Source organism: Solea solea, chromosome 8 (genome assembly GCF_958295425.1).
Source record: "Solea solea chromosome 8, fSolSol10.1, whole genome shotgun sequence".
In the NCBI taxonomy this organism is placed as follows: domain Eukaryota; kingdom Metazoa; phylum Chordata; class Actinopteri; order Pleuronectiformes; family Soleidae; genus Solea; species Solea solea.
Genome location: NC_081141.1, coordinates 19,772,548 through 19,795,496, shown reverse-complemented (window position 1 = coordinate 19,795,496; position 22,949 = coordinate 19,772,548). Strand labels below are relative to the sequence as shown.

Below are 22,949 nucleotides of genomic sequence, written 5' to 3'. Positions count from 1 at the left end.
AAACTCCTCGCCGTGCATGGAGGGTTTCAACCTAAGTCCAGCACACTGAGGTACACTGAGTGGAAGGAACAAGGCCGAGGACTAGTGAGTGTCAAAGCCACAACAACTAACATCCAAGAATACATCAGGAAGATGGGTCCCTAATGATGTCCTGCTAAGTGAATGCCTCAGGCAGCTGAAACCCAGTGGAGAGGAGGGGACAGAGGGGCAAACATGTAAGGACAAGCCACTAGGATCAGGGAAAAACATACCCGAAAGACTGAAAGACATCACAGAGGCACTGATCATGGCTGCACAGGAGCAGGAGCCTAAGCACAAGATCAGTAGAGGCTGGGATCTATCACACCAAACAGGACCTCAGGTTTTGACTGTGTAAAGATGCCCCTGAGACAGTGCAGCACATCACAGCAGGCTGAAAGATGCTCCATAACTACGTGGCTGGAATAGTGTACAGAAAACCTCTGAGCATGGAGTGGAGGTCCCTGGATCAAGATGGAAGACACCTACAAAGGTGGTAATCAACCAGACATAGTTGGCTGTCAATAAGCAGCAGAAGAAAGCAGTAGTGATAGATGAGGCAATCCCAAGCAACAGCAACATCAAGAAGAAGGAACACAAGAAGCTTGAGAAATACCCAGGGAGAGGAGAGAGAGGAGGTAGAGAAGATGTGGGGAGTTAAAGCAACTGTGGTCCCAGCTGTTAACCCCAAACTAGGTGAGGGGCTCCAACAGATTCCAGCATCTCTGTCCTGAAGAGCACAGTTCAAGGAACAGCTAAGATACTGCACAGAACCCTCAGGTTCCCAGGCCTCTGGTAGAACACCTGAGCTTAGAGGCGACACAAGACTGCCCAAGAGGAAATAATGAAAAATAATATTTTACCTCTGGACACAAAAGGACTGTCCTGTACTGATTTACAGAGATGTGTAAATCCCCAAATAAAGAAAACTGTTATAAAACATCAGATGAAACGCCTTCAATCAACATTGAATGTCATTGATTGCAGTGCTTAAAGTGGTGAGCACTTTAAACATAAACTACATACTGTATATATAGAGGCGTACCATGTTAATCGACTCTGCTCTTCTCAGCTCTGGAAAAAGTTGTAACTTATAATGTTTTAGGTGATAAAAAAAAACTCTGGGTCTTTATAAAAACAGTTGTTATTATTGTACATGTGTACATATAAATCAATTTAATTCCAAGGAATGGGGGATTCAGTGGGTCTCTCTTCCATGGTTATAATGTTTGTAACACAGAAGGAAGGACAACTTGTTAAAAAGCCACATTAGGATGTCAGTAATGTTTTAAAGGGACAGTTCAGATTTTTTGAAGGGTGGTTGTATGAGACATTATCAACACTAATTTCACTGAGCATGTTGAAGAGGCCCTCTTACTAACAAGGCAATAAAAGGCTTGCCTAATAAAATCCACACCTGCTGTAAGTCTTCAGTATCTTAACAATATATTTGTCATTTTATCCTGCAGTTAGACAACCACAGCACAGAGGGGTTGTTGTCCATATCAGCAAGTTCAAATGTGTTATTTGAGATGTTGGTCTTTGAAATTCTTAGTTCAGATTTACCAAAGTGACATAAACTTACCAAACAATGTAGCAGTCGATCGGCAGCTCCCGTGTCCCTGCAAGATAAAAAAGAAAAAGAAAAAAAGAGTTCTTTAAAGGACTTTGGTGTGGTCGAGTGAGTGGTTTACAAACTTCAGTTTCCAGTTTGAACAGACTATCCAACGGTGAGGTAAAGTCTTGTTTGACGATGTGGGGAAGCAGCGTGGAATCACAGGAATTGTTGTTGTGTTTGATTCTTCTGTGCATTCAGTGGTCCATTACCTTGAATATAAATATTAATTAATTTCCATAGCTTGAAAGAGTGTAAGAGGAAAAGGTGTTAGGTGCACAGTGCATGCTCAGTGCTGTGCCAGCAGTGTTGATAATGCGTCGCTTTAAGACAAGCTTCAAAAACAGTGTTAAAGAGGATCATAAACCAAACCTCTGTGATTATTGAAGCCTTTAATTTTGTGTTTGTATGACTTCCTGCCTCTCTCCATAGTAACGTGTCCATACAGAAACATAATGACAAAGAATTACTCAAGGGCAACCTTGTGCGGCACTACACCCTGTCCCTGCAAAGGTGACGAGATGCAAAGATTTTTCCGAGATGATCTGGCTTTTATATCGACACACTCCCAGAACAGAGCGTCTTCAAAGGGCAACTCATATGAGCTTTACTCCCGCCCTCAACTTTGTGCGTCACTCACCTCAATATCTAATTGGACACAAAGCTGGCTGCGCTGTTAACCTCCAGCAGCCAGGGTAAGCAGGGCCGCTCTGCATGAACACATGTTTTTACACTGTGCTGTGGCAAGACTTGACTTGTTCCAGGTGCTCAGACCCATGCTGTACACATCACAATTATCTTCAGTGAGAGATGCTAACATTCCTGCTGGAGGATATCTAGGTTAACCGAGTTCTCAGCAACCCAGCTGACAAACCAGGCCGGGAAGAATTGAAGTTAGTGAGGAGTGGATTTGATTCTCCAACCGACATGGTTGCCACTTGTATGTCAATCCTCACACTAGGCAAAAATAAATAACCACGTGTCCTCTTTGACCTCACTATATCAGTGTTATTTTTAGCGGGTAATCCTGGGTGTGGTTATGATGAAGCAAAACGGCACGGTTCAGTGGCACTCCTCGCTCGCAGTGGCCCTGCCAGGAAACTAAATAAACTTGTTTGTTGAAAACATGCCCAGCAACACACAGATTTGTTTTTAATCTCCTTTTTCCTTTCTGTCCAGGTTAATTTTCTCGTGTCACCTACCAATATTGTCAGGAGTGAAACGGCTGAATAAATGCTCATGCGCCGGTTGGAAAGTAAACCGCACACAGACGAACAAACTCCTTGTATATAGGTCACAAAAAGGACTGAAAAACATCTACACAAACCTGCTCTCCTTTCCGCCCCAGCTGGCCAGTGTACGCAAATACCTCTAATGATCGTGACTCATTCAGAAATTCCCACTCTCCACAGGCAGTGAATCATCAGAGAACATTCAGGATAGGTGTGACATTCTGAGAACGACTGCTGCTTGAAGTGTGGATGAAACAGGTGTGGAGATCCTCACAGTGAGAGTGGGTAGAAATTTTAGCATTTAAATTTATAAAAAAATCAAAAAAAAAAAAACACTTCCATTTATGACTATTCATGACTTTTATATAATGCAGCCAATAATACATTGTGTTGTTTCTTAATGGTTGTAATCTAAATACCTGATAGGAGAATTTGTTCGGTTCAATCTAGGGCTTTCCTGTGTAGACTTGTTCTCCTCCTGTGTAATGGGTTTTCTCCGGGTTCTCCTGTTTGCTTCAAAACCATGCAGATGTTAATTGGACACTCGAAACTGACCCTAGATGTGAATGTGGTTGTTTATCTGTGTGTTGGCCCTGCGATGGTATTGTCGGCTGGGATTGGCTCCGTCTCCCCACGACCCTCATAAAAAAAAAAGTGGTAGACAGTGAATGAATATCAGCTAAGAATTCCCTAAAAAAAAAAACATTCTTACTAACAAACTAAATCTAAAGCTGCTGGTGTTGCTGGGGTAAAAGTCAGGTGCCAACCTAAGTCAGTATACAGATATTTCTTTCCTACCTTACTTTAACTGTCCGACTTTATAGCCCATGCATGGCTATGAAGAAGTCTTTTACCACAGGCAAGTATGGCTTGTCCATGTGTCCATTCCTTCACTGCACACAGGAAATGATTAATTTTATATCAAGGCAGAACAGACACATCGCACTAGTAAAGCAAGACGCCTGCTAACGGGTTGGCGTATAAGTGAAAACACAGATTTGTCGAGGAAAAGTTTTAGAAGTTAGAAGTTGCTCAAAAATCCCAGTTGATATCCACCGGATAAAAACTACTTGACCCCGTTGCGCTGTGCTGTACACACAGTGCTGATAGTATTGCTTGGCAGAGCCCATTTACAGATGAACACAGGACACAGCATATGCGTAATGCCACATCGTTTCTGTTCAACAAGACTAAGTTTCACTGTAAACTAACAGTTGTTGACAAAAACGAATGAAAATAACTATATTTTAACCACTTTATCAGAACCTCTGCAACAACGCAAGAACAGGTTTCCGTCCCTGTATTGCAACTAAGAGTGAAAAAAATTGTTTGGTTTTGTTCTCAGTTCAAATACCTGGAAGGAGTCCACCACTCAGTGACTCTGCAGGACAAGCAGCAGGAGCTGGGGCTTCTGAACAAATGCAGTATATACACTGCACTGTATTCTCAATAATATATCAACAGTGTTCATGCTGGAAAAAAAAAAAAAAAAACATGAAAAAAAGGTCACGATTTAAACCAATTCCTCCCTCTAAGAAAAACAATCCACTGCAGGATATGACACATCTAATTTCAGTCTTTCATTCTAAAACGTGAAAGGACACCTACACACAGCTTTCCACACATGAGCAAAAGTCCCCACATAGAATGAGGGGGGGAAAGAAAGACATTTGGACAAGGCTACAAGTGCAACATGGGTTTATTGTGAAACTAGTTATTAAGACATGATCTTGATTAATGCCATATCAAATCTTAAACTCCGCTGAAGTAAAGTGCAGATTCATATCAAGTTGCCCTGGGAGTCCTCACACATTTTCCATGTCTGGTTCTAAACTTTCAGGTTAAACAGATGATAATATGAAATCCTGTGTATTATGAAAAGCCCTTTTTTCAACCCACACGTCTAAAGCTAATGTGCAAACATGGTAATCCACAAAGCTTTACTATTTTGTACGTCTCGAAACGCCCTCCCACTCATTTCGTGTCTTTCTAGTTCTCGTACAATTGGATGACGGTTTGTACAAAATAAGCCGAAATAGCCTAGCTCTGTCTAGTTTGAAGTCTAGGAGTTCTCGTGAAAAGTTTTCTGCAATGACTGCCTGGTGAGTCAATTATGGTGCTGCTGAACATGCACAGAGAGCCGATGTTGGTAACCAACCCAATTTTTTCTTTTAGATCAGAATCATTGGAGAATGATGGCATTTAAAGGTCGGCCACGTATGACCGTGAAGAGGTCACTTCTGTGTACAAGCCTGCACACTCCAGCGGTTGTTGACAGTTAGGTTTTGGCCGCTGCGGTGTTCAGTGGCAGTCGTGCATTATGGAATCTCCACGAGTGCCACTTCACCTAACTCCTGCCCTCAACAGTTTGTGTAAGCTAAAAAAAACAAAAAAACAAAAACAAAAAAAAAAACCCACTCTGCATACAAGGAACAATCCATGTGGCACTCAATCATTTGTTCACACATACAGACACAATTGCTCAAACTCATTCACTCTTAAAACAATCGTTTTTATGTCTCCACCTTCTGCGAGTAGAGCAGGGAGATGCTGGAGAAAACGGCAGCGATGAGGTAAACACAAAAACTCATGAGCGATATTGCACAGACAAGTGCCGGCACAAAATACAACAGTCTCTCTTTCCAACAGCCTAGCCTGTGCATAGGAAGAATAAAGCACTTATGGTGTTCACACACATTAACCCTTCTCATAAAGCTTTGATATACACTGAAGTTGGAACAACAAATGGATCTTGAATCCACATCACTTGGCAGATATCCGAGTTGCACGACAATGACTAAATGCATTGTAAATGAACAAAAATAAAATAAAAATGTGACGACTGCGGAAAGGGCCCATGACTGATGGCAACAGTGATGGGACAAAAGAAAAAAAAAAAACAAAACATAACCTGAAGTTCCAGCATATGTAGAAACACCTCAATCCTTGCTTTGTGAAGAGAGAAAACAGGCAAAGTTGAGGCTGAATTAAAGCCAGCATGGAGAAAAATCTCTCAAGTTTCATTCAATAAATAGCATTGTGGAATATGCAAAAAAATATCCATGTTTTCTGAAGCAAAAATACATAAACCCTTTGCACAGTTCACCCAGAGATACAACTGCGTTTGTCCCATGTTGCAATCCACTTTAATACATCCTCACAGGTCGGGCTGCGAGTGGTCAGAGCTGTGGCTGCACAAAACGGCAAAGGGAGGACGAAAATGGTCACTCAATCCTCCATTTACTCCCAATTTGTTTTCTTCATTGTCCTGGTTAAAGGAGGACATTTTTGTGCACATGGATGGTCAAGTTCATTCTCTCCAAATAGTTCTGATTTGCAAACATCGAATACCAAAAATTGGGTCTCTCAGGTGGTCAAACATCAAATAGATCAGGCGTTGAACCTTAAATGTTCATCCGATGCACTCAACGTAATCACACATCACCTCTTTTCACCCGTCAGATTACTGTGTACTCCTTCATGATCATTATCTGTGGAGCAAGACAAAGGCCTCGAGTTTCTCGGGAATGTTACCCCGGTAGTTGAGGCCATGCTTGACGATGGCCCTGGCGGCGAGGCACTGCAGAGTGGTGTGGTTTATGGGCTGGATGACATTCCTGGCCAGCTCCTTCTCGTCTAGAAGGTCACAGGCCGTTTGCTGGAAGGCGTTGGTGCTGTCGAAGTGAGTCCCGCAGGAAATCAGCAGGTTCATGATGTCAGGGTGACCGTTTGATGCAGCTATGTGGAGGGGGCTGTTGGGCGGAGATGATAAGGAGGTTTATACGTCACAACATATACAATAAAGTCTTCTAATAGACTGATCTGGACTTTACTAGAGCATACTTTTTTTTTTGTTTTCACTTGCATTCATTTGGGTTCTTGGGATACAACGAAGAACTTAATATATTTAGGGCTACAACTAACGATTATTCTCATAACAACTTAATCTGTTATTTTCTCCAATAAACAAGTAGGTCCAGAAATGACCAGACAAGGTTTAAAAAAAAGATGTGGATCGGTGTTTCCAAAACCTAGAAATGTTGACGTTCTTCAATTTCGTCTTTTGACCACAAACCAAAATTACTCATATTGTCATATGAAGCGAAAACGAACAAACAAAAAAAAGATTAAAATCACTTTTAAAGAAGCTGAAAAAAATTATTTAGTCAGTGATCAATTGTTGCAGCCCTAGGTAAATGTGGGTCAAAATTAAAAAAAGTCAGTGGACAGACCTGTTGTCATCTTCATCTCTGCTGTTAACATCTGCCCCACACTCAAGAAGGATGGAAGCGACTGTGAGGGAGGGGAACTTGCAGACAGGATAGCGGCCCACACAAGTGGTGTTGCGATCGACCGCCAGGTGTAGTGGACTGTAGCCATTCTTGCCGCATGGCTGAAGCTTCAGGAATCTGAAGACATGGAAAGGTGTCAGCTTTTGATCGAGAAAGATCACAGTGAACCGCAAACATCATGAAAGCAGCACTGTGCAAGGGTGAGACAGTTTTCAAACTGGCTCAGGGATTCAGTTTTCATCAAACTATGATAGAATTTATGAGGCAATCATTTACATACAAGACTCATTAACACATTTCAACAAGGCCTGTGGTAATAAAAAACGGTTATACCCTCACTAGAACAAATTCATGTAACAAAGTAGGCTAAAAACACACCTATAGATTGTTTCCTTCTTGAAATGGTCCTGCTCTGCAGTACAAGACACCTTCTCTAATAGGCAAATGAGGTGCAGGATGATTGACAGCGCCTTGCTGAGTTGTGCAGGGTCAGGAGGTATTGGTCCATTTTGCTTGACTGCCCGCTCAATCTCCAACACACTCTTGGACAGGATTCCCATCAAGTCCTCAAATGACACAGATGTCCCAAGCAGCCCCTTGGCCCTGTCCTGCAGCATGAAGGAGAAGAGCTCGGCAAATGACAGCAGGCTGGAGGCGGTCATAGGACTGAGGGGATCCAGGTTGCTTTGCTGCATGTCCAGTGCATACTTCCAGAGATCGATGCAGCGCTCAAAGTTCCCAGAGTCGGCATAGACAGCACCTCGGTAACGGATGTAGTAAGATGTATCTGGATGTTGTGGGCCAAGGATTCTCTCTCTGATAAGCAAAGCCTGCATCCGCATCTCATCTGGATCAGAAATCAACCCGTCCAGCTCTTCTCCATTTGTGACCTGGTAAAAAGACAGAAATTTGGCCAGGTTTTACATATCTACACAGCAATAAACAAATCAGCTGCATGTCTCTCCAAAACTGGACACAGACTTTACCTGCACAGTGACTAAGAGCATTAACTATGTTGGGTCTGTCTGTTGGATTATGGCAGCAAGCAAACCTTTTCAGGAGCTTTACAACACAACAAGAATGAGGGACATGAAAAGCCAGACTCACCTCCCTGGCATAGTCGTAAGCCATTATCAGCTGCTTGGGTTCAGGTTTATAGACAACGTTGTTACTATCGATGTATCTGAGGTCCATGGCTCTCTTCCAGTATTTCAAAGCTCCAAGCAAATCTCTCTTTTTGTCAACAAATGTGGCCCCCAAGAGCTCCAGGGCATCAATGCGCTCCCTGTGGCTTGTCTGCAGAGTAATGAACATAATTTTTTCATACTTACAAGCCACTCATATTTGCAGACAAAACTGACTAGTAGGTGACAAAAAGGCTGACCTGTTGGTGCGTCGTTAGGTAGTCTACAATGTTAGTGTGGCCTGTGACGCTGGCGGAAAGAAGGGGCGTCATGCCGTAGCCATCCTGCTCCATGGAAGCGCCGTACTGAAGCAACATCCGCATGATCTCAAGACTGCCCGACTCTGCACAGTCATGGAGCGCAGTGTTGCCTGTGAACAGAGATAATGCGCATGTGGTGATTTTTAAAAAAAAAAAAAAAAAAAAGGAAAAAGAAAAAAAAGGAACAGATCATCTTATTTATATTTAATGAGAAGACAAAGAAACACCCCACAGATAAGAATTGAGACAAGTGCATTGGTAAAAAAAATGACTCTTGGCAATTCTGGCAACATTACAGCCACAAGTGTTCCTTGAATAAACCAGCAGACACGCAAAGGAAACTCAGAAGAGTTACACTAGCAACTATTTATGACCCTCTTTACTTTGACCAGATCAGCTGATACAGAATTACTCTGAACCCAAAGAGCCACTTGTGTGCAAATCATGTTCTCACACACACAATGTTGGTTCACAAACCTGGTGAATCTAAAATCAGCACAGCTACTGTAGACGAGGGCTTGTGTAGTGTGATAAAGCTTTAAAATGATTTGTGAATTGAAAACATGTTTACTCCGCATATAGTCTGTGTTTTGTGTGTGCGACCCGACAAAAGGTGAAGAACATACTGTGTAGGACTGTAATCCAAGTTGTATGTCATTTGTTTAATGAATGCAACAGCTTGGAGGTAAAATACCAAGCATGCGTTGGCTGCTTTTGTGCCGTTGTCCTGAGGAACATACTGTTCTGGGAGCAAACTGATAGTTTACATCTGGTTAAGGGGGAAAAAAAATCTCTCATCTACACAACACAAAACACTATATGCAGTCTGTTTTCATTTAAAACACATCAATTCTGCTCCAGATACACCTGAGGGGTATTCCAGAAAGCAGGTTCAACACACTCTGAGTCTATCCCTGAACTCTGAGTTGACTTACTCTGAGTCGGGAAACTCTGAGTATCCGGTTCCAGAACAGCTGATCTGAGTTAGTTCAATCAACTCTGAGTATGTTAACCTCGAGGTACGCGCGTGCACAACCACTATAAAAAGCCATCATCAATGGAGCCCCGATACCACGAGTCACCATGACAACCGAGAAAAAAAAAGATCAACATATTTCAGTGCGAAGGAGTTGGAGATCCTTATGCTGGGCTACGGAGAATATGAGCACATATTTCGCCGCGAATGCAACACAGCTGCAGCAGCGAAGGAGAGAGAGACGCATGGGAGAAAATTGCTGCCCGAGTCAACGCGTAAGTTTGAATGTACTATTCCATTGACGTAACATTTAACCGTAAGATCGTAGCATAGCCTATAGTTATGAATATAAGTAGGAATGAAATCTGAGTTTTTCATTTAGGTGCAATCCAACAGGAGAAAGGAGGACTTGGAAGCAGCTCAAAATGAAACATAAAAACATCATTCAAAAAGGTAAGGCATATTTTGCTAGGCTATGATTGCACCTCACTTTGATTTATTTTTTTATTTTTAATTGACTAAGGCTATTAAACGTAACGTAAATATTAATTCAGATTGCAAACATTGAGTTCTGCTCAGCCAACAGAAAGAAGGCAGAGGCCCGAAAAACGGGTGGAGGGCCACCTCCACCACCTCTGACAGAGGCTGAGGAGCTGGCTCTCAGCCAATACAGGGGTCGCCCTGTGGCTGAAGGCATCCCTGGGGTAAGCTCATCTGAGCCTGTCACCCCCAGGACACAAGTGCCTACATCAGATGCAAGTATACACTTATGTATTTTTTTTAAATAAAACTTTATATATATATATATATATATATATATATATATATATATATATATATATATATATATATATATATATATATATATATATATATATATATTTATATGAGGAGGAGACGACAACGCTGTCTGCTGCCACAGGGAGAGATCCGGAGGGGCCTACTGAAGTGTGTCTTAATATTATGTATAGCTACTGGCACTGCTCTACCCATTCATATTCATTTACATTCTTGAGTGGAATTTGGAGTTTGACATGTACACTGAAGTGATGAGCATAGATAATGGACAAACTAGCACATTCTTGTCCTTCAACAGAACATGGCTGGGCATCACCATGAGGAGGGTCCATCAACTTCTAGAGCACAGCTTGACACAGTGAGATTTTCAGTCAATACCATGTTAAATCTGTATATAGAACTGCAGGAATTAAATGTCATCCATATGTTTCCCAGTTGCCGGTAAAAGAGTTGTACAGGGTGCACCTAACCCTAAACCATTCAAAAAACCGAGAAAGAAATGGTGTACCTGGACCGGCAAATCAGAAAAACAGACTTGGAAATTCTATTACTTGAACGCCAGTTGAGGTGGGTGCATTGTCATGGTGAAACAGGTGAATATGTGAAATATGTTAATAGTTGGAACTATATTACAAATCCTGACTGTTGCTTTTGTACTTTTAGAGAATAAAGAAGAACCAAATCACATGTGAATTTGTCTTTTAATTTTAATCAAAACGTCTAATCTGGGTCGGAAGATTCTCTCACGATGTAATGCATTTCTAATAAATACGGCTTCGATGTCGATTGGATTTCTAATGAATGGGCAATCCATGTCTAACTGCTTTCTTCGTGTGGGAGGAGACAGGTAGAAACTCTGGGTTTCTTATAGTAAACCTGCCAGCGAGCAGGTTATGTTCACAGAGTAAGTTACCGCAGTAACAGACCCAGAGTTTAAGTTACCTCTCTTTCTGGAACGGATAACTCAGAGTTTCCCTCATCTCAGGGTTAACAAACTCAGAGTTCTCACATAACCCGCTTTCTGGAATACCCCTCTGATGTCTACATTACTCTAGCTTCAGATCCTCAAAAAAATTTTAAATTGCTGTTGGCTCCGTTTTCGTTTGAAAACCTTGGAGGTTCTGTTTAATCTGGTCAGGCAGAAACAGTTTTCTCAGAAACAATGATGTGATTATGCACATTCACTTCCTGATTATTGAGACATGACTTCACCATCAATTGGAAAAGAAAGGCTACATTAACACTTATACTTTCAATTGCAGAAATCCCTGCTCTGACTTTATCGTCAACTCATCATTCATCATCAAGAAAACCACTGCAAAGGATATAATCAGCTTAATGTTTACACGAGCATGTACATCAGTGTGGTGAACGGTCATGTAATATTATGTTTGTAGGTATGGTAGTATGAATGCAAATTATTGCTACAACTTTCACCTGAATGTGGATATTTTTTAACCTGAAAAGTTTTTGATGAAAGTGTTAAAGTAACCAAATTTTTTTAATCATTCAATCAATCTGACTGATTAGTTTCTTCCATAAAACGCTGATGGGTGCATTTCCCACAGCTTAAATATATGATGTTTTAAAAGTCTTACTTTTTCCACAAACCAAATTAATCAGTTTTAATGATTTCTTTAGCCGTGTTTCCACCAAGCAGAGTGGTTTGGTTCAGTACGGTCCACATTTTTTTTTCCGTTTCTATTAGGAATAGTAGCGAAATAACTTGGTACCCTTCCTTTGCAGGACCAGAGTAAATGGTATGGTCAGGGTAGCTCCACCTACGACAGTCAGCTGACTGGGCGACTGGGTGTAAATATCCTATGGCTAAGTACTCTCATACAAATAAATCAGAAAAATATTCACATTTAAGAAGCTGAAAACTTAGATAACCTGTTAATTTAAAAAAACATGGATGTGGTCGTAAAACTTTTTTTGTCGTGTTGTTAAAAACATAGCACACTTACGATACAACACATAACACAACACAGTTCAAATATGTGTACACACAGACACACAGTCAGTCTTTGTCAGTACCGGTTTTCTGAGGGGACGTTTAATGTCTTCAGCTTCATTTGTCTTGATTATTGATGCACTTACAAAACTAAGAAAATTAATTCCAGAACTGTGAAAATACTTCTCAGATCTAGGGATTAGGATTGATACTTATAGCCTTTAAGTAGAATTTAGGCTTCTTTTTGCACAAGGGAACTGGGGTACCACAGTAATAGATTATAGTTGACCTTAAGAAATTGAATAGTTGTGAGTGTTGGTTTATCAGGAGGCAAGTGAGCAGCTGTGGTTGAAGAGGCCAGGCTTGTTTATCTTCCTTATTCAAAACAATGTCCACTGTTATTTTTCATATCCAATATTGCAAATCTGCTTGTTCAGCTGTTATAGGATTAGCAACAATTGCAAGGCTACCTTTCTAAATTAATCAAATCACGATGCTCTTAAGCTTGCTTGAAAAGAACATGCACTGGCTTATACACCTGCCTCTTGCTCTTTTACTGGTCATCGTCTAAACTCTAGTGTTTTGGATACCGGTGAAATTAACAAATTAAAAGTAAAATTGGATTCTCAGAAGAGAAGTGGACTAAGGTTCAAAAGTGACCTTAAGTCCACTGTAATTCACTGTAACAAACACATGAAGGTAACCACAGCACCAACACTTGCACTAGCAACCAATGAATGGGCTCATTATCAAGCAAGTGTGTGATCGGTTGTTCATTGATGGCGTGTACTTCTGAAGTTTTTGTAAAACAAAAAGGTGGATTAATTAAAGAAATGACAATATGATGTGTGGGCAGAGCTTCTTCAGGAATTAACTGAGGGGAAAATGTGATCTTTCAAAACACACCCACTACAAATCCAAGATGACATAATATGCTTCACAACTTTCTATTGTGAAACCAGATGTTCATGGTATGATGAGTCATTTTGAATGGAAAGTAACACGTAAATGGGTCAACTGCATAAAATGTTCCAAATTAAATCCAAGTGTACATTCATGTATGTGTAAACATCTGTGATGTATGAGGTATGGTGGTATTTACAATGTAATCCTAATGTTTGGATTATCTCACAGTAGGAAAACAATTTGCTGTGAGTTATGTACCTTTTTCTAATCTCAGGACAATAAATAAATAACAATAAGTAACATCTTCAGTAATACGCTGTAGGTAATTGGACTTGCTTGAGTTGAGTTCAAGACTTTCACTGGACTCAAGGAAGTTTGGTTGCCTGCCGACTCCTGAAGATGATTATGACCTGGATGAGCCACAGACATGTTGCTACAAATCACCAGCTGATCTTATCTCATGGTCAGAGATCATGTGGATGTCGGAGAACACTGAGTGCCATAGGTTTGTTGGTAATTACCCTCAAGTGTAGCCAAGTACTCACTCACCTTTAACACTTTTCCTGTTGACATCTGCACCTTTCTCCAGCAGATACTGTGCAATCTCCTTGTGTCCCTTGTAGCACGAAATCATGAGACACGTGTGGCCGTGTCTGTTGGCTACCTCCAGGTCAGCTTTGTGCTCCACCAGGTACCTCACGATGTCCAGGTGACCGTCAAAGCAGGCTGCCCTCAGGGGCGTTGAGTTTGTCAGCGTCGTGCTGTTGACTGAAGCTCCGTGGCCCAGCAGGGACTGTACAACCTTCAGGTGACCCGCCGCAGAGGCGGCCCAGAGAGGTGGCGCTCCCTCGATGGTCTCCCCGTCAAAGTTCACGGACCCACCTACCTCAACAGGGGCGCAGCAGCACTCCAGCAGATACTCCACCAGTTCCAGGTGGCCGTAACGGGCGGCCATCAGCAGCGGCGTGGCCCCGTTTGTCTTCTCGCCCATCAGTTTTGTTACCTCATGTCCATCTTTGTTCTCCAAGAGTTTTTGGAGCAGCCGGAGCTTACCGTCCCTGGCTGCGTTAAATACTGCCGTCTTCAAATCCATGTCAGTAAATGAGTGGACAGACAATACTTCGTGAGACAGGTGGAGCTCGGGATCCCTTTGTTTACAAGCGCACACTTCTTAGCTAACGCTTGCGTTTCCACTTTGAGTCAACGGTGAATCACGATGTTCTTAACTTCATCTCATTTCATTAATTGTCACCGTCAGTCTGTAGTGTGGACACTTCACTTAAAATCGTAGCGTTTGAGGCGACCTTTAGTCCGGTACCGCATCTGTCGCCGAGCTAGCTAATGTGGCTAGTCAACTTCCTTGATCACTTAAAGCTAACTAGCTCCGTTTAGCTGAACCACTTCACACCTCTTTAGTTGCCCGGCGATAGATACTCCTCCGTGGACACTTCTTCTTCAAGAGCCTTTTCCCCAATACACATCCTTTCCACGGCTGTCATTGTTCCACAGTTCACTCCTGAGACGTTATTTATATTCACTTTCCCTGGGGCCGAAATGTAGATATCCACCCCCACCCGTTTCGCGTGTGGCTGCCTGCTAGCTAAGCTAGCGTGGGACAACGACGTTGGATTAGCAGTTGTGGGGATATCCCCGATATCCACGGCGTATTCCCTCCACACACACGCCGAGCAACAAACGAGACACGTTACCCCGGGAAAGATAGCCTCCGGCAAGCGTCGGTGAGGCCGCTCAGAGCGCTGACACGACTGTCATTCCAGCCAGGAGGAAGGTAAATAGGGAAGGCTGTATCCACCCACGGCTCAGCCTGGCGATCACGACTCAAGTTCTGTCAAATCGCAAACGCAACGCAGTGTCTTTTTTCTCAACTACAGCGAATGATTGACTTGTGTGCAACCAATCAGGGAGCAGCTGAGACGCCGCGCAGCCAATTAGAATACAGCGAGACTATTAAAGGTCCAGGTTCTTTGATTGGCTTTCAATGAACTTAAAGAGAAGGGACGAGGTTGTCCTCACTTAACTGAGAAGGGGAAGACTGTACACAGCTCTGTCTCATTCTCTGCTCATATATAATTATAGACCTGCTCCTTTTGTTAACTTTAATTAAATTCTGTTTCATGACCAACTTGATCCCCACTGCAGTTGTTTTATATGAACCTAACAATTCATTGATGTTCCTGTCTTTTCATGGAGGCATTGCGATTGGGACATAGTTATCTGAAAGTCATGAGAAAACACCCAGATGGTCTGTGGACTTCCAGAGACATTATTTAAACATACTTTATTTGAATGTGGTAGATTCAAAAGAGAACTGCAATAAACTTCTTGAATCTTCTTTATTGAACTACAGTAGCTGACCTTCCATGTTTTTCCCTTGTATGCATTTTCAGCATCGAGAAGAATCGTTATCTTGGTAGTTTGGGAATGTCTTCATGCAACTGGTCTACATGTAAGAATATAAGCCACAGAAACTTTTTTTAGAAGAACAACTTGAACTGCTTTGCTGAAGACTTTATTATTAGAAGGGCACCTCTCAATGTACAACCTGCTGGATATCATTAGAAAAAGAAAAAGAATAACAACTCTCTGGGGAGAACTTTGAAACACTTTGCAGTTTTGGACTGCATGATGATGATGAAGGAGGAGGATGAGAAGAAGATGAGATTGAGGAGATGAGAGGATGAGATTAATTGTGATGAAGAAATTCAAACTGTGGAAGGAAGCCTTCTCAGTGTACAGCCTGCTGGAAATGATGATTATTAGAAAATATCCTCAGATGTTATAATATTAATCCAAAAGACAGTGTCTATTATCTTCTACACTCATGGTTCTCAAACTGTGGTATGTGTACCACCAGTAGTACATGAGCTTCCTCTGGTGGTACATGGAGGAAAATCAGAAATCCTGTTGTACTGTATCAGGGTATGAGATCGGAGTGGTGAGGAATTCGGACCGGAGTGCGTAGAAAATGGAACAAATAACCAAAAAATTAATAATAGTCACCTCTGTCTCTCCCTTCATCTTAATCTAATTTCCCTACACCAGTGTCTAATGTATATATGTGAGGAAGAGGAGGATAGGGAGGGAGAAAATTATCTTATTGGGAATAAATCTGCCTCCTGTGAGAAGTCCGTAGCTGACTTTGCTCGGCCAATTTACAGCACTGCATTTTAACGTTTTAACGATAATAGCGCTGCTCAATATTTTCTCAGGTGGTACTTGGTATAAACCGTTTGATAACCACTGCTGATCACAAGCAGAAATGTTATCACCTTTCTACTTGAAATCAATTCTGTAGTAACCTTTACAACAAAAAAAACCCCAAAAAACGTGTAAACATGTCAATGAATGAGCATGTTTCTATTTATCAATGCAGTGTTTATTTTCTCTATTTTTGAAATAACTTTATTCTTCCAATCCTGTAATTTTATGCTGGCATCTTATCTTGTTAAATGTATTTTGTTCAATGAAAAAATTAAGAAATTAGAGTTCACCTACAACAGAATAAAGGTCATATCTAAAAAAGATTCATATGATTGAGAGGTTTTTAGTAGGGGGAATTATATTCTGAAATGTGTATCTACACAGTTGACTCTGACGGCCTTGATTATATCACTCCCTACAGGTTAAGAGCAGGAAAAGCACCACCAGAGGACGCATCCAGAAATGTCACCCTTCACTGAAAACAAGGTTATTATTGATGATTTTTGACTAAATGGACAGCCTTTAAGATTTTAACAGTCATCATAGTTGAATTTGAACCAAAATACATCCAAAAACTGAACAAACCTTAAGGGAAATACCAACACTGAACAAGACTATAAAGTCGAAATGGAATGAGTTTGTGGTATATTTCAGTGGTCCATGTGTAAAAGCCTTAGGCATATTTAAAATTCCACGGATGTTTTTTTTTTTAAAACTTTGCCAGCAATCGAATCCATGTTAAATGACATACATATGTGATTTGTTGTGTTAACTGTGCTAATGTGAAGCTTCACTTGAAACATGTTTCAGCCAGTCAGAAATAAGTGTGCAACTAATTAATGTGTAGCTTCCTGCACATTCAAATGTTTAATGAAAATTTCAAGAAACTTGCATGTTGAAAACCATTTATGGAATCAACTGATGAAAGAAAAAAATGAGTGCCTGTAAAATTAAATCAACTCTGTCCAAAATGTTGTTCTCTTTTGTTCGAATAAGAACCAAGTAGTTGGTGAGGGGAAATCATCTGAAATTACAACTTACAAATACTAGAATTAAATTTAAGCAACATTTTGCAAAAGAAAAACATACATTTTACAACAGTACTGTATAAAACCACAAGGACAATATCAGCCCACAATATAAATAAGTTGTTGCACTTTAAATAGCAAAGGCAGCACTAGATATAACATTGCTGGGAACTATGACTGACCGTTTATGTAACAACATGGTGCACTTGGTAATAGGCATTGCCTATTAACACAAAATGTGCCATTTTTCAGATATAATAAGGTTTCCCCAAAACTAAGTCAAAAAAATATAATTTAGGGGTGATGATTCACCTTGGTGTGGTCAAATAGGTGTATTTTGGGTCAATTAATGGGAGATGCGAGTACTTTAATCCAAATAAAAATAGCTTAAATAAAAAATAGCTCCCTCCTTCAAGTTAATATTGAAGTAACTTACTCTGCACAGCATACCCCCTTCAAATAACTAATCTAAAATGGCAAAACTAGTTAAAGCAAACACAATATCTAGTCTTTCTCACTAAACAAGGTATGGTTTAATAACAATGAGAACATGGAACATGAATTTTCTTGTCATAATAGACGCAAATCTTAGTGATAGTGACCCAACGGTTTGTAGATAAAGAAATATCCACTGTATATTCTTACACCTACAATACTGTGCATAAGTCTTAGGCCACCATTTTTTTCTTGTTTTAGCAATAACACAATAGTCATACAGTACAATTACTGTATGGTCTATGGTATGATAATTATTTCCCAATCACTTTACTAGAACACGTCCAGTAAACATGGGAAACATGTATGTGGTTTCAAAATCAACTTCTACAGGTCATTGTGTCAAGTGTTTGGTGTGGCCTACCCTTACACTCGAACACAATAGCACGACCCTGGCTCTCTTAAATCTGGAGTGGAACCCTAATTAATGTGGTAAAATGGTAAAAATCTGCATTTGTCCTACTATTCCATGTTGATAAATATCTGCTGAGAAAAAGGGTCTAATATGGCAGGTTTATTCAACACATGATTGAGCATTACATACACGTGTTGTATGACTGGTGGTGCCCTGAGACTTTGGCATGGTACTGTACATTATGAATACTTTCAGTTACACCTTCCACTACCTTGGTTATTTCAGTGCAAAGTTTGGGCTGAAAATGGAACCGATCAAGGAGAGAGGGTATGAGATCATGGGGGCAAAAAGGCCACAAATAAAGAAGGAACACATTGAGAAAATTCCAATATTCAAAGTAAGTTGTTTTTTTTTAAACTATATGACCAGCTGCTTGAACTGCCTCAACAAACATATTTAGAAGCAACACAATCAAGCCTTTCTTCCGTTTTCCTTTAACCTCACAATCGTTTTAAACACACAGCCTTTTTGCGCAAGACTTGGTTGCATTAAATTTCTTAGAAGAGCAGTACTGAACACGAAAGGACCTAAGATTATAAGCCCTGGCAATTAGATATGATCCAATGTCAATTCAGCCCTGCTATTCTAAGCAACTCAATACACACAAGCTCATGTAAAGAAAGAACGTGATGAATAAAGATCCCAGAGCTCAGAGACTGTTATGATCCGACACGTGTTGTAGTGGTCTTCCTGTCAGAGAAGAAGCTTCTCAGCAGGACCACCTGGCTGATGCTGACAACCAAAAGAATAATGGCTTCTCCAATGGACCAGAATGCAACACGAGTGTTGAGGTCCTCTGCCCGACTGCGACCCTGAGCCTCACGGAGGCGGAAATGTGTCTGGTAGTCGATGACTGACTTCAGGGCCTCATGGATAGACACACAGGCTGATTCCATCTAGAGACGGTAAAAATCATTTAGACTGTGATTGGAAATAAATGACTGACCAGCTAACAAACCTATTTCAAATATCATTTTGATTCACATACAAAATAGATTAACTACAGCCTTCATGATTTACCAATTGCATTGTTTCAAACAATTCACTATTGAGCCCTAGTTCATGGGAGATAAAAGAACCTCAATATTTTCACATCCTCCAACTGCAAAATGAGATAATTTGTTTGGAGGTTTGGAGTTTTCTGACTCTTATGGCCTTGATTATATCACTCCCTAGAGGTTAAGAGCAGGTTCAGCACCACCAGAGGACACATCAAGAAATATCACACTGATAACAGGGTAATTATTAAAGATTGTTGACTATATGGACAGCCTTCAGGATTTTAAGAGCCATCCTGGTTAAATTTTAACCAAAATATGTCCAAAAAATAAACGTTGGTTTAAAATCCACACTATGGAACGTGTTAATTTAGCAATAAAATATATATAAAAATCTACAGATAAACTAATAACAGATGTGGGCTCATCACAACTGTGGGTGTCAAATACAAGCACATCCATTCTGGTAAAGACTTATTAAAAAGGTAAAGTAAAAGACAAAAAAATCTAATTAATGTCAGGCACTCCCGAGCAGGTTTTTGAGTTGTTACAGCCGGTTAAACTACTTTTAAATTAGGTTGGTTGGAACTATGTTAGGAATTGCAAAGGGTCACAAAACAACAGGATAAGTAATCCTTCCCTAACATGTATAACAAAAAATGTGGGAAAGTGGTTTATTTCTCTAGTTCTACTACACACAGACCAGAAAATGATATAGTAGATTATCTTGGAAACATAATAAAGAAAATTTGGGCTTATGACAGTTATATTTCCTCACTTGAACAAAAACACATGTCTACACAAAGAACAGCTCACCTGGGTGAGAGCAGTGACTCTGTTCTCATTGGGGAACAGTGGAGGATCATCCCCGACCTGAAAGTCAAAATACACCGTCTTGTGCGTGAAGGTGGAGAACTCATTACTGAAGCAGAACTTGTAGGTGCCATTCCTGGAAGCAGTGAAGGTAAAGCTGTCATATTGCTTTTTCATCTCCTTGTAGAGTGTGTTGCCATCTGGGTCCTCCAAACGACAGTCCACATCATAGTGACCGCCCGTCACCACCTGAGAAGACATATTCAATAATTTATTCAGAGAAATATAGGGAAAACATATTCATATAACTTTAAGAAAATACATTTGTTTGCAACTCTGAAGTTGAGACAAATTTGTCATATTTTTGAATGAAAATTGTATCAATGTACAAGATGCAGTTTTTAATATATTATTATTATAATAAAGTTAACACCATATACAGCACACACTTTCCAAATAAACAAAAACATTACATAAATAGATAAACTTAGCAAATATTACAGTACATTTTATATACATTTTAAAGTAAAGAAAAAAATAATCAAACATTATCATAAACCATGTTGTCCTGGAAAGATGGAGGATCATCTTGTACTAAAATAAACCCCTGGGACTGTTTGCTGGCGAGTCAGACATCATTTTCAGGTTACTTGCATGATATCATTTTATAGTTTCTCAATGTGATGATCCCAATAATAGAAATTCCCCAATATGTTTTATTGTGAGTGTATTTTACTGCTAACATCGTGTGTTTCCCCAAGAGGATAGGTCAACATACGTGTTCCATCAATGAAAGAAAAAGACCACTTTCCATCAGGCTCTTTGTCCTGGAGGCTTGAAAGGGAACACACGCACCTGGAACTCCAGTGTACACTTGGTACCGATGGTGATGTCCTCGTAGAAACACTGTTTGGCGTTGTCCGGCAGCTCAAAGGTGAGCTCGGAGCCCAGCACCCAGCCCCAGAGCAGCAGGGCCCACAGGACCTGCAGCAGCACCCGGAAGGATCCGTACATCCTGAAGACCAAGAGCCAACAGCTTCAAAGTAAACACGTCCACTGATCTGCCGAAATAACACGAACAGACATGGAAGTAAAATCAACAGCCGAGCTGGTTTAAAAACCACAATGGTGACAAAGCAAACACGGACATTGGTATTACAGGCAAGTTGTTAGCTTAAAGCTAACTAGCTAGCTGGCTACCCTCTAAACTGGAGACAAAAAGCCACTCGGGAATTATAATAACCATATATCCCCTTAGCTAATTAATTCGTATAACATATACGCATTTGTGGTCAAACAAGTTAAAGCGAAACATTACAATTTCTTAATTTATTATTTCGTCTCAGTCAGCACTAGCCACTCACCTCAAAATGCTCACCCGGATGCGACTAATCTGAAATGACGTTTCACAAAAACGACGCAGGACTGGCTGTCCCACGTGAAGGCCCGCCCCTCTGCTCAACTGTCATTTGTCCAAAAGCAGGATGCGTGATCACGTGGGTCACATCCACATAGTGGGTAAACCTATGATTGCAAGAAACACTCCAACGTGGCTCAGTATCACCTGAACATTATTTAATTATGTCGTGCAGATCATGTGATACTATACGTGTATAATCCTGGTTTGTTAATTTGGTAATTCTCAAGAAATAAATGTTATGGACTTTATTACATGAGGCAAGGTTTTATGCTTCCAAGGTTTTTTTTCCCGTTTTTTTTTTAAAAGGTGTGTCACCAATACAAAAAAAGGATTAAATGTCTGTGCTTTTTCTGTGTTCTATTAAAATATGTGTGAGATGAGGTGATTGAAGATAATGATGATGTGTATGCATAAAACAGATATTTGGACCTAATTCATTTAATTAAAAAGTTTGAATCTAAAATGGTATGGTAAAGGGGAAAAAAAGAAGCCCAACATTCCCCAAAGAACTAGGCAACAGTGGAGAGAAAAACAGGAAGAAATCTCTGACAGAACCAGACTCAGAGATGCATCTGCCTCGGCTGGTTGGGGTGAGAGGAAAATATGAGATGGAGGAGAGGTGGGGGACAGAAAGGGGGAAGAGAAAAAAAGGAGTAACAGATGAGAGACAGGGACAACAAATCAACACATCAACAATCAAACCAACAAAGAAAACCCAAATATGTTCAAATAAAGCCAACAAGAAAGAGGAGAACATGAACAAACAGCAAAACAACAACAATAAAACACAAACAAGTTTGTTGAATTTCATAAGAAATATGTTAATAGCTGCCTTCTGTATTATTATCTTTTTAGGTCCAAACTGTATTAGTTTGTGATTTTACAGCCAGACGACCATGATGAAGTATCAATGTTGGTACATGAAACTATGTACCAAACAATTCAACCGGATTACCTCTTTCTGTTTGCACCTGATAAACCACTTATCCAGCAGACAGGTAAGAGGTCAAATTCATATCTGCTCTCACTCTGCTTGTTGTCTCTGCTTTTTCCTTTAGATCTCTTCCACTCTGTCTACTGCAAAGGTCAATGAGGTCTCAGTCTGTATGACTAATGGCAGCCGAGCACATACAAATGTACAGTATTATATATTATAATGATCAGGATCTGGAGATTTTTCTTGGTGAGGTCACCAAATACATTTAATGAACATTTCCCAACCTTTTATATCTAATAAATCACACCTTTATAAAAGCTGTGATGCATTAAACAAACATAAATGTTTTTGAAATTACTGGTTAGTAATATTAGGTGTTAACGACT

The 22,949-nt window shown here is 40.4% G+C and overlaps 2 protein-coding genes across 2 annotated transcripts; both read right to left on the bottom strand.

The window, feature by feature from the left end:
* Positions 1-4,546: 4,546 nt before the first annotated feature.
* On the bottom strand, positions 4,547-15,098 carry fem1c (fem-1 homolog c). The gene is made up of 6 exons (XM_058635395.1): positions 13,785-15,098; positions 8,542-8,711; positions 8,265-8,453; positions 7,536-8,047; positions 7,098-7,274; positions 4,547-6,617 (listed from the first exon to the last, which is right to left on the bottom strand). The coding sequence occupies exons 1-6, from the start codon at positions 14,326-14,328 to the stop codon at positions 6,353-6,355; spliced, it is 1,857 nt and encodes a 618-aa protein (XP_058491378.1). The 5' UTR covers positions 14,329-15,098; the 3' UTR covers positions 4,547-6,352.
* Positions 15,099-15,749: 651 nt separating this feature from the next.
* LOC131463608 (transmembrane emp24 domain-containing protein 7-like) lies at positions 15,750-21,666 on the bottom strand. The gene is made up of 4 exons (XM_058635397.1): positions 21,571-21,666; positions 21,062-21,267; positions 20,210-20,455; positions 15,750-19,291 (listed from the first exon to the last, which is right to left on the bottom strand). The coding sequence occupies exons 2-4, from the start codon at positions 21,218-21,220 to the stop codon at positions 19,055-19,057; spliced, it is 642 nt and encodes a 213-aa protein (XP_058491380.1). The 5' UTR covers positions 21,221-21,267; positions 21,571-21,666; the 3' UTR covers positions 15,750-19,054.
* Between the last annotated feature and the right edge of the window lie 1,283 nt (positions 21,667-22,949).